General features: G+C 32.5%; 1 protein-coding gene across 27 annotated transcripts in view; it reads right to left on the bottom strand.

The window, feature by feature from the left end:
* roq (RING finger and CCCH-type zinc finger domain-containing protein roquin) overlaps positions 1–11348 on the bottom strand; it is a 43303-nt gene extending 31955 nt beyond the window's left edge. For 26 of the 27 annotated variants that reach the window (XR_013883742.1, XR_013883741.1, XR_013883739.1 and 23 more), the window contains exons 1-17: positions 10223–11348; positions 9754–9802; positions 9335–9425; positions 8972–9067; positions 8167–8255; positions 6652–6762; positions 5513–5596; positions 5204–5327; positions 4423–4537; positions 4054–4094; positions 3476–3587; positions 2921–3045; positions 1933–2001; positions 1580–1618; positions 1265–1392; positions 958–1008; positions 193–291 (exon numbers count right to left, since the gene is read on the bottom strand). Coding sequence is in view for 9 of the 27 variants with exons in the window: in XM_080176110.1 (XP_080032236.1) it covers positions 193–291; positions 958–1008; positions 1265–1392; positions 1580–1618; positions 1933–2001; positions 2921–3045; positions 3476–3587; positions 4054–4094; positions 4423–4537; positions 5204–5327; positions 5513–5596; positions 6652–6762; positions 8167–8255; positions 8972–9067; positions 9335–9400 (1349 nt within the window). In the remaining 18 variants the exon portion in view is untranslated. The remainder of the gene's footprint in view (positions 1–192; positions 292–957; positions 1009–1264; positions 1393–1579; positions 1619–1932; positions 2002–2920; positions 3046–3475; positions 3588–4053; positions 4095–4422; positions 4538–5203; positions 5328–5512; positions 5597–6651; positions 6763–8166; positions 8256–8971; positions 9068–9334; positions 9426–9753; positions 9803–10222) is intronic. The other variant, XM_080176109.1, reaches the window with a different exon arrangement.
* Between the last annotated feature and the right edge of the window lie 635 nt (positions 11349–11983).

Below are 11983 nucleotides of genomic sequence, written 5' to 3' on the forward strand. Positions count from 1 at the left end.
TAGCCTATTGTTTTATATTTATTTCCTGTTTAATGGTATAAACGATACCTAACACATATACCAAAATAAAGTCGGTGTACTGTATATATCGAAAAAACCTAGAAAATCACATTTCTCCCCATAGCGTTACGGACTGACGGACGGACAAACAGACAAAATGATTAATATAGTAGCTTTGTTTTTTATTTTTACCTGTCTATAATTCTATTTCTTGTAGTAGTTGAATTGTTATTATTTGCCCTGTGAAATTCCAGTTCTTCAGTACAGTGGGCAAACGTACAGTTAGGACCCCTGAAATATGGTAAACATAATATTTAATATTTAATATCATTGCAAGTAGAAAATAAGCAAAAAAATAACAAAGCCTACTTATCTTATTAAGAGAAGGAGAATTTGAAAATATTCGACAGTTAATTACACTAGTCCTCAAATTTCTTCATGGGTGTATATTCTGCACTAGATTTTTTTTCCCCCTCTGCTTCAAAATTTTTTATTTTTCTTCCCCCCCTAGTTTTTTCTCACCAAGTAGGGGGAAAATGGAAAAATATTTAAAGAACTCTATATTTTATTTATTTTATCCCTTCTACCACAGTTTTAAAATTTTTTTTCACCAAGGACTCGGAGGGGGGTGGGGGGGGGGGAATGGAAAAAATGTTTTCAGTTTTCTTAATTTTACATTTTTTCCCCCTCCAACCACTTATTTTTTATTTCCCCCCCCCCCCCAGCAGGGGATCCCATGTAGAATATACACCCCTGAATTTCTTTTAACAAAATCTCTCATTTGTCGACTTACAAAATTTAGAGACTTTAAAAATCTTGATTAAGTTGTTAAAACTTTTTCTTTAATAATTCCAATCAACAAGTGGAGTTATTTTGTTTAACGTAATCAATATTGTATTATTCCAGAGTTTTACTTTGAACTCATTATAATTTTGTAAAAATTTAATGATTGTTTACCTAACACAGCAACCATATTGTGAGAAATCACGACAAATGCTTGTTTTATATCTAAAATAAACAAGATTAGTTGTCATCAAAACTGCTGTCTTTTTGAAATAAAATAAAAGATGACTGACCTCTCGTATAAAGACATACTAAGGTGGCTCAGACATCCCTGTAGCATCCCAATTTGTGACGGACAAACACACACACAAACAAACAATAATTCAAAATTGTTCATACATTTCATATTTCAATTGCTAAAATGTTAAATTAGGATTTACGGCAATTAAATGACTTGTTCTGATAAAATCAACAAACTTACTTAGAAACATTATTATGAGCTTCGCCCGTTCTTCTGCTGCCGTTCATGGCTGAGAAGCTGATGAGCCCAGCTGTCACAGCCTCGGCAGCCCGCGCAGCTGTTAATGTTGCTGGCCAGCTTGGCGCTTGCTGAAAAGTTTAGCATAATTTAAATTCATAATGTGTAAATAAATGATTATAAATTATAAATGATTAGAAAAAAAGTAAAATTTTTAATAACGGAGACGACAACATCTAAAGGAAGCGAAGCAAAGAAAAATTCAAAATGGACAAACAGAAAAATGTAAGATGTTCAAAACCATTAAAGATTACTTACTTCAGAGGGTTCAATGTTTGGATCTATACTTGTGAGAACCTAAAACAATAAAATAAAATTAGGCTAGACATCTTAAATGGCCGAATGTTAAAAGCAAAAAAAATACATAAGAACATTCACTAAAAAGATCAACCTAAAGGAGATAATTCAAATTTTCATTCATTTATTTGCTTTTGTATAACATAAGTCACAGCATGATTATGTGATTTGAATTCTGAATAATCCCAAAAAAATTATTACTTTGTCGTTTTTTAAGTATTAGAAATAAAAATTAAAACAAAGATAAGAGAAGACAGAAAAATGATGATTTTTGGGCGATGAGAATATATTTGTTGGTTATAAAATAACTTTACCTGGAAGTGACATCTGAGTGAGGATAAATTACCAGGATCTCCAAACCTCTGCAGGGCCAATAATAACTCCTGTAGTTACATAAAAGAATTAGTTTTTGATGCAATCACACAAAGTGCCATATCTGCACCGATATTATAATCCCCAAATCCCCAGTCATTTTTGAAATAAACTGAAAATAAGGGGATTGGTTAGTTTTTTTTTGCCCTATGCCTAAACCTTGCAGGGGGTTAGACCTGCGAGGACTACACCTAAGGTGCCATAACCTTACCCACCAAGTACCCAATATAACCTAATCTGACCTTCAAAATAGGGATTATTTTGCTTTTTGAATCGAAAGTTAACTTATATATTTTTAAAGCATTTAAAGAAGAAACGACTACTTGGAATGTGGATTTTATTAATTGCAGACGTTATTTGATTGAGTGATTAGACACAGTTTCTTAGGGTTTGGGCCTAAGTAGTCATGGAGTAGGCTGCGACACTTTTGTCTAGCCACTAGGGCTATCAAGCTCCACGTTCAAGCACATTATGACTTGACCCGCTGTCTCATGAGAGCTACTCATTATTATCTCACCCTCGCCGAGTATGGCAGGTGTCCCAAATTAAATCACCGTAATGAATGACGCTCTCTGCAGAGGAGCTTGAGATAAGGGTAGTACTGATATTATGTACTTGACTATTGAGTATCCAAACTTACTCAATAATCCCCTTCTAACACAACCAGGGGAAGTTGCGTGATTATTATTGCGAATGAGAAATCGAGTCAACACACGGAGAATTGAACTCGAACTCTCACCACCGTAGCTCAGTGTGTTACCACTGAGCCACGGCGCCCCTTAATTGCAGACGTTATTCTATGTACAAAATATAAATTGATTTTTTTTACTACAATCAGTTGATTAGGGTAATACAACAGTTGGTATTGTTGTAATTTTTTAGTTCTGGACGAGATTCGAACCTCTGACATCCCTGTTAAACTTAGTATACCTGAACTGACTGGCTAAATGACTGCGGTGTTTGTAGCTTGTCGATAATTGACTGCATGTGTGATTTGTGAGCATAGTCACCATACAACAAGCTGGACCACTGATCAGGTCCAATCCTCAAACCAGCTAAATAGAAATTATTATTGTAAAGACTAAAAACATACGATACACACCACAGTACACGGTGTTAGATTTAATACTTTAGGGATCGACTATATTTGTATATGTATTTTTCTTTTGATTTATTTTTCTTTGATTTTCAATTGTCCTATCCCTGGTTTTATAGTTTTTCAAAACTATAAAACAGTATGGCTTCAAAAGCGATAATATCCGCTGGATTAGAACCGATTTTCAGCCATACTGAAAAATCATGTATATAACATCGTATTACAGACAATTTCCCGCGAATAAAATAAAAATAATAAGATTAAAACAAGTTTTGTTAGGCATGATCTTCAGCACCTCGGGGCCAACAAAAATGAAATTTTTCTTTCTATTTTTAATACCGCGGAAAGCTGTCTATAGTACGATGCAATAAATAACTATTCCTGTTTACCTTCTGTGGCGATTTGTACAATTTGTGTGTCATGTTCTTTTCTGAGATCTTCATAATTTCGCAACTCCTCTTTCAGTTGCATTAGGGAGGAATCACCATCTCTTTTTGTCACCTAGATGATTAGATAGATAGATTTAATCATAGGATTGAAAAATGGATTAATGAAAGCTTTATAAATATAAAGATAGTTAAAGATTGATTATAACTACCTAGGTATACATTACATATGTTAATGAAGGACAATAAATTGTTTTCAGTCAGAAAGATATTTTAATTTTGGACATGATTGTCCTTAATAATATTCAAACTTTTAGGGTGCAGTGGAGAAATTTGTGCCCTTAGGGGCTGATATCATTTTTGTCGAAACACTTGTGGGGGAGGGGGTAGTAAATAAAGTACCCTAAGGACAACAAACCTTTTGATTCCATGGCCTTTGCCTACATGACAAAACTAATGCGCCTGTTACTGTTCAGGGACCAACTTATCGCCCTACTCTTGAGGATAAAGCAGACGTAGGTGACACATTTAACACCTCTAGTGTGGCATCAAGACAACGATGACAATATTAAGCTATTTACCTTGAAGCAAGATGCTCGGTAGAGAAGCTGTACAACATGACCTAAACAAATTAATTTAATTATAGTACATACGAAAAATCCCTTCCAATATAAAAATTTAATTTAGGTAGGTAAGGTTAAATAAATTTTCAAAATTGAAAAAAATATTTCTAAGAGGATAATAACTAACGTTTTTTTTTTATTCGTTGGCTCAACAACTTTGGGGACTTTGATTAAATTTTTATTGGTTGGTTCAATAAGTTGAGTGTCCAAATGTTGCTACAACGATTTGTATCCAATCTACAGAGGGTGTAATTTTGTTTATTATCATTAGGGATGTACATAAATCTATCGGCCATTGTCTTATCAATTTAGATTCCTGCAACGCACCTATAGATGTTTTACTAGCCTTGACTAGCCTCTGCACCACAAACATGACCAGAACTTTCCGACTTAAAGCTGTTCCATCCTGCAAAGCGTTCAGAACCAATTTCAACACGTCCTCCTGAAATCATGTGTATAAATATAGAGAAGCTGCGCTCATGAAATAATTCTTTAGGTTAGACAGTCAAAGTACGAACTGTGCAAATAATTCAAAAGTAATTGTGCATTTATTTTTAAAACATTTGTCTGAAATGGTTCAAATTGTCTCATTTGGCGAGAGAAAACAAAACGAAGGGAGACAGCATTTTTAGGCAACAGCGGTCGCTTCTTTACTGCACCTCATTAAAGCAACTGCAATGCCAAAACCTAATGCTAACACACTTTTTTTGGTATGTTATTTGTGTTGTATGTCTGTATTAAAAATTAGTAAATCCATCGCCGTCCCCCGCCCCCTCCCCCCACCTACAAAAACTTATTAAGCCTCGAATTTTTCACCAATTTAAAATCAAGTTTCCTTTTATTTCTTTTTTCATTGTATACTAGTACTACGTGAGAAGAGTATTTTTTACAATGCCAATACTGGTTTAAAATCAGGGTGGGCATACAAAAAACCAACCCAGGGTTTTTTTTTAAAAACCCAAAAAAAAACATGGGTTGGGCTTGGCTTTTTTTAAAAAAAAACCTTGGTTTTTCCCCACCCTGTTTAAAATCTAAAGCAGACATAAAGTTCATTCGATGCAACATCCTCTTCTTCCCTGACTTGTAAGCTAGCTGCGTTTCAACTTGCCTGCATGGCGGGGCCAAGAAACTGGCAACCTCTGGCTCTCACGGCTGCCCACAGATTCGTTGACAGATGGAAAGGGTTTTGATGTTGCAGGATTAACTCAAGGACACAACGTTCACCAACAGATCTAAATATGAAAATTGTTATTTTAATTTATCGCATACTATTATAGACAGCTTTACGCGGATATTAAAATAAAAAAATAAAATAAAACAAGCATTATTATATCAATGGAAAATTCAAACCCAGCGATTAATATTTGTTTCGAATCCATACTGGAAAGGTATTTCCAATAATTCAAAATAAATTTACCTAGCAGCTCTGACACCTTTGGTTCGACCCTCGTCATTGAGTAGTTGACTAGTCACTAGAATTACCAGTTTTCTTTGCATTGGCCTACAATAATAGATATTATAGTAAAGAGTACCAAATGACTAGTCACTAGAATTACCAGTTTTTTTTGCATTGGACTACAATAATAGATATTATAGAGTAGGTACTAGTTGACTAGTCACTAGAATTACCAGTTTTCTTTGCATTGGCCTACAATAATAGATATTATAGTATAGAGAAGGTACTAGTTGACTAGCAATAGAATTACCAGTTTTCTTTGCATTGGCCTACAATAATAGATATTATATAATAGAGTAATAGTTGACTAGCAATAGAATTACCAGTTTTCTTTGCATTGGCCTACAATAATAGATATTATATAATAGAGTAATAGTTGACTAGCAATAGAATTACCAGTTTTCTTTGCATTGGCCTACAATAATAGATATTATATAATAGAGTAATAGTTGACTAGCAATAGAATTACCAGTTTTCTTTGCATTGGCCTACAATAATAGATATTATATAATAGAGTAATAGTTGACTAGCAATAGAATTACCAGTTTTCTTTGCATTGGCCTACAATAATAGATATTATATAATAGAGTAATAGTTGACTAGCAATAGAATTAAAAGTTTTCTTTGCATTGGCCTACAATAATAGATATAATAGTATAGAGTACTAGTTGACTAGCAATAGAATTAAAAAATTTCTTTGCATTAGCCTACAATAATAGATATTTTAGTATAGAGTACTAGTTGACTAGTCACTAGAATTACCAGTTTTCTTTGCATTAGCCTACAATAATAGATATTATAGTATAGAGTACTAGTTGACTAGCAATAGAATTAAAAGATTTCTTTGCATTAGCCTACAATATTAGATATTATATAATAGAGTAATAATTAAATAGGCACTAAAATTGATAAGATTTTTTAGCACCGGCCTACAATTTCTTAAAGAACAGTACGTAAAGATTTTTTCTTTGAATGCTAATATAAATTCACCCTTTAAAGTTTTTTTTTTAATTTTAGATAGATATTAGAATAATAACGTTAATTATCTAGTACAGATACACTATACTTATAAAATAACATGATTTATAAAATAAGTATACCTTGAGAGTTGATTAGAGGCCTGAGGCTTTAAGTAAAGAGCCAGAGCTTCCAGACTTTTCATGCATTGTCTGTAAACATCTGCTTCTTTGGATGTTAACTCCCCAGTTGTTCTAAATATAAAAATACGTTTAAATATCATCATTATTTTTAAAAGCGAAGCTTTTCTATAATTAGGGTCGGTCCGTACGTCCGTCCGTCCTTCACAGATAGATAGCTTTTTTTTGTTAATTTAGGAATTTAAGCAACTCTATAATTATTACAAGAATTTTTGGTATGTTGATTCTTGGGACAACAAAGTATAATGTTATAAGCGAAGCAACTCTGTAAATAATCAAGTCCTAAAAATGTAAGTATGTCCATAAACATTATCCTGTATCAAGCAGTTTTTCAACAAATTTACTTACAATTTTGCTTCGACTCTTATACATTTATATTCTGATTATTCAGTTCTGACACTATTTAAGTGTTTATGTCCGTTTGTCCTACCGTTTCAGTGCTTCGCTTTTATGGATGTTGTCATCCTTGTTATTAATACTTTTGCTAGCAACGTTTGTATAAGGTACCATGTCACTAACATTACAACTATTGGTAATGAGTTGTTGTGCCTGTTTTAGGATAAGACACTCCCCACTCTTACTATTAATGTCACGCATTTGACATAGTAGCAACATATACGACATTTAACGTCTTAAGATATGACGCGGTTTAGCACAGATACAAACACATCACCTCCCAAACGACGAGCGGATACTTATGCTATGTGTTACTCTACTACAGTCGCAGGTAAGAGTATAAATATATGAAATGAATATCTTAAAATTAAAGTACCTAGATATTTTAGGTTTTATAAATGGACTTATTATACGTGGTGGATATACTGACAAGGGATAAAAAGTCATTAATTAAGGTATGTAACTAACATGGACTTCATTTATTGGTCAGTTCGTTCATTTAATAGAAAGTGAGGGGATAGGGTAACGCTATTTTAGGCAGCTGCGAGTAATACTATGTTAGGTAGAGTAAATGAACATCTGGTGCAACATCCAATTTATAATATATCGATTGTGTTAGATATAGGGTTGGCAATCCGTATCCGAATCCGCCCAATTTTTGGTCAATTTTGGAATCCGAATCCGGAATCCGTATTTTTTTCATCGGATTCGGATTCTTAATTGGTAGGCTAAAATTAGCGTCTTCAGTTTTTTCTTTCAACTCCCACTTTTTGAAGGCAAAGATTATCATCATTACATATAAAATCTTTTAAAATCTGGTTCGATTATCGGAAGTGAATTATAAAGAACACCAAGAACATTAATTTTTAGGACATATGTTAATGTAGAACTTATTTTTTTTAAAAAGCCTTTTAAAATATTGCTAGAATCCGGAATCCGAATCCGGAATCCGCCAAAAGTAAGAATAAGGAATCCGCAATTTTTTTTGACGGATTCTTGTAAGAATCCGAATCAGGTCCAAAAATTTGACGGATTGCCATCACTTTTCTTGAATTTTCTTACCTTAATCTATCAGGAATGTGTCCGTTGCCAATAAGTTTGAGAAGGGCTGTGTTCACTGGCAGCTGGTGCATTGCCATTCCAATTTTGCTCTACAAATGAAATCAAAGTTATTAATTTTTCAATAGTTGTTGTTTCTTTCTAAATATCTAAGATCGTTTCAAACTATTTAAACTTTGACGGTAAACAAAATAACCATGGAAAACAAAGGGGAGTCAATCTCATCATTACTGTCTAAACACCCAGGGTATGGTCATGAGTTGCGACTGTTATGGGCCAGGATATTCCCCCTACTTAAACTGTTAATGCCGCAAATCTGACATAACAGCTGTAAGAACTATTTTTGTAATGATGTCTTTAGTAGTATAGATACGGTGTTCAGTTTATATTAGAACCAACCACCTCCCCGACGACGAGTGGATAAGCTAAGAGTTAAGCAACGGTCAGGGGTACAAACATTAGGGTTATCTAGAGTAGGGTTTTTTTCCCGGCTTTTTTAGAAATTTAAGTAGTGCAGCTGAAATAAATATACCTTTGGGTTAGAAAACCCTTGTGTTAAAGTTTGAACTGCATAGGACAAGTCTTTCGCCCAGTAAAATCACTTTTTTTTAAATGGAGAGATTGATTCCACTGTAGAGCATCCAGGCAAGGTGTACAGATAGTGTGCCCACATGACAGGGTCACTAGTATCCTATCTATGAGTGTACCTGGTCTAGTGGACATTGATTCCACTGTAGAGCATCCAGGCAAGGTGTACAGATAGTGTGCCCACATGACAGGGTCACTAGTATCCTATCTATGAGTGTACCTGGTCTAGTGGACATTGATTCCACTGTAGAGCATCCAGGCAAGGTGTACAGATAGTGTGCCCACATGGCAGGCTCACTGGTAATCTGTCTCGGTGCTAAAAAAAAGTTTAAATATGAATAGATTGTACAAATTAATTCAAAACTTTACACCATTTATTTTCGTTTATAGTCATTGGGGATATATTTATTTAAAGCAGGATTTTGAATCAATGGAATTCTTTAGGTAGGTATGCAATTATGAAGATATTAATATGGATCTGCATTTTTCTATATGTCCTACTTTTCATTTTATTTCGTGCCAAATGAAAAAGTGGGAATCCTAAATATTCACATTTTTTGAATGGTTACAATTGTTTTTCTACCTGGAATTCATTCTGGCAAACAGGACAGGCCAGAAATTCTGTCCACTGAGGTGTCTGAACAGGCATTATGCCTGTCAAATATTCAGTCCTTCTAAATAAAAAAAAAATTTTAAACCCTTATTTTTCTTATAAAAAAGTAACATGGTGTCTTTCTGTCTGTATGTACCTTAAGATCACGCTAACCACAAAACAGATTGGATTCTCCTTTACAGGGAAGCTTTATATAGGACCTGGAATATTTTAAGTCAGGAGGGTACCTCCAACCGCACAAGAGAAATCGACCATGGAAAAATTTATGTCTTATAATTTTTTTTTAATGTTTCCTTCAAATACTTTGAAGACTATCTATCTATAAATATCTAAAGAAAAAAATATATAAAAAAATTAGGTAAGTATGTATAAAAATATTATTGACTTACCTTATAACTAAATTTAGGATATCCTAATTTTTAACTTTGTATTGCAAATCTAAAAAATAATAATAAAAGAATTAGGTAGATTTAAAAAGTAAATAAATCTAAATAGAATTATAAGGAAGATTGAATTCAAAATATTTAAGTAACTTTTAAGTTAGTTTCAAATTAATAGAGATTAAATTCAGGGATCTTAAGGCTAATGACTTTGGGTACTAGTGATATAAAAAGTCCAATGTCCTCTTCCTCCCTGGTTTCAATCAGAAGGTATAGCTTCATGAAGGATACTTAACTACATTTGATACTTAGCATATTACTTCTAAAATGTTTCATTAAATGTTTAAAACTTTCATGAATAAATCCCTATTTTAGGCAAAGTTTTACGGGAATGGGCAGAAGTGAAAAAAAAAGAGATAAAGGTAGATTAAAATTGTCTCCTGCATCATTCTTTGTCATATCTCTTTAATATTTTTACCTTGATGCCATTTGAAAAAATGGTCAGTTTGCCGAATATCAGATTATACATATCAATGTGATAAAAGCATTTTACTGAAACAAAAAAAGAGTTTTATTAGTAGGTATTGTTTAGTCTTTTCTTAAGGATCATATTTGTAAATTGGACTCCTCTTGATGTTATGCGAGGCCTAAACTAAAACACTCAATAAATAATTTTTTTGAGTAAAATGACGTTTTCATTTACAAACCTATGGTGACATTTTTTGTTTTTTGGCCAATTTAAATGCAAAATAAACGCAGGATTCTAAAACAACGGTAATTTTAACAAGGAAAATATGAATTTCAAATAAGATAAATCAAATTTTAATAGCTAATTAAGATGAAAACGTCGCTTTCGGAACATTTAATCCATCAATAAACAAGGTAGAAATTTATAAATATTTTAATAGAATATGTAAACAAACAAATTGTGTAAACCATATTGACATAAACAAAGCAGTTTAAATAACACTATACAAATCAACTTTCATTATAATGCAAAATGCAATTTTAATAACAATGTAATTGATAATAAAATCAATAATCAACACACAAAAATCGATCAAAGAACAACAAATAGATAAAAAATATTTAACCAATAGAGGGAACCAAGATATCTTATTGCATATCAATACGTCTTTTGTAGCATATGACCGACAGACTGACGGACAAACTAGGTTTTATACTCAATACTTTAAACTTAATTAAATAGGAAGTGGTAAAATCTTCTGCACAAACAAAAATTAGAAGTTTATTTTGGAATTAAATCGCTTTCTTCCTTTATCTAGCGTTACAGAATGAAAGACAGATAAAATAAATTAAGAATAGCTTCGCCACTAATAAAACTTAAATTGTTATACCAACATTAAATATTTATAATTTTGCATTATTTTGCGCAGTTATTGTTTACAGAAACGAGAGTGTTTTTAATTTCTCACTTCATGAAATAATTCATAATTATAAAGTACAATTTTCAAACAAATAAATTCTAAAATGGACAAGGAAAATGTCACTTTTAGTTAATTGTTCCTAAAAAAGGTGCTGAAAAAAGTATTTATTTACAAATTGATTCCCCTCTTAGTCTACACTTGTCTCTTTCTCTCCTTTTTTTCATTCTCTCTCTCTCTCCTCAACTTGTTTAGAGGTGTAGCAGACGGAACCAGAACACAAGGATGACAACATTCAAAAGTAGCAAAGTATTAAGAAAATTTATATTTGGACAAGCGGACAAAATGAGCAATAGGGCACATTTTCTGTGGTCATAAAAAAGGTATATAAAAGAAATAAAATAATGATTAATAAATGATTAAAATTAAGAAACTTATACATATCAGTTCATAAATGTCTTTTATAAGCATGACCGCGACAGCTAGACTAACGGATCAAATATTAGTTCTACTGGAATCTGTACATGGTAAGGAGGGTTATCTTCACAAAATATCAGAACTCTATCCTAATTAACAGCCGAGAACAAAACATTTTCCCATTAATAAATGACGGTTAGACGTATAGACAGACAGATAAATTTGTATTTAGAGTAGCTACGCTGCTAAAAAGGGGAAGTGAACAGCTGAAGTGAGTTGTTATTTCTCTAAACAAAAAATCCATTATTCAAATAACGACAATATAGGCTATTCGATACAAAAAAAAAAACCTTTATTATACTTTTTGACCTATAATTCAATTAAAAATAACGTTTAAATCTTTGTTTTCTTCATAAAATTAATTAATTTAAACATAT

The sequence above is a fragment of the Acartia tonsa genome, chromosome 11 (assembly GCF_053477335.1).
Source record: "Acartia tonsa isolate MP-2025a chromosome 11, ASM5347733v1, whole genome shotgun sequence".
NCBI classification, from domain to species: domain Eukaryota; kingdom Metazoa; phylum Arthropoda; class Copepoda; order Calanoida; family Acartiidae; genus Acartia; species Acartia tonsa.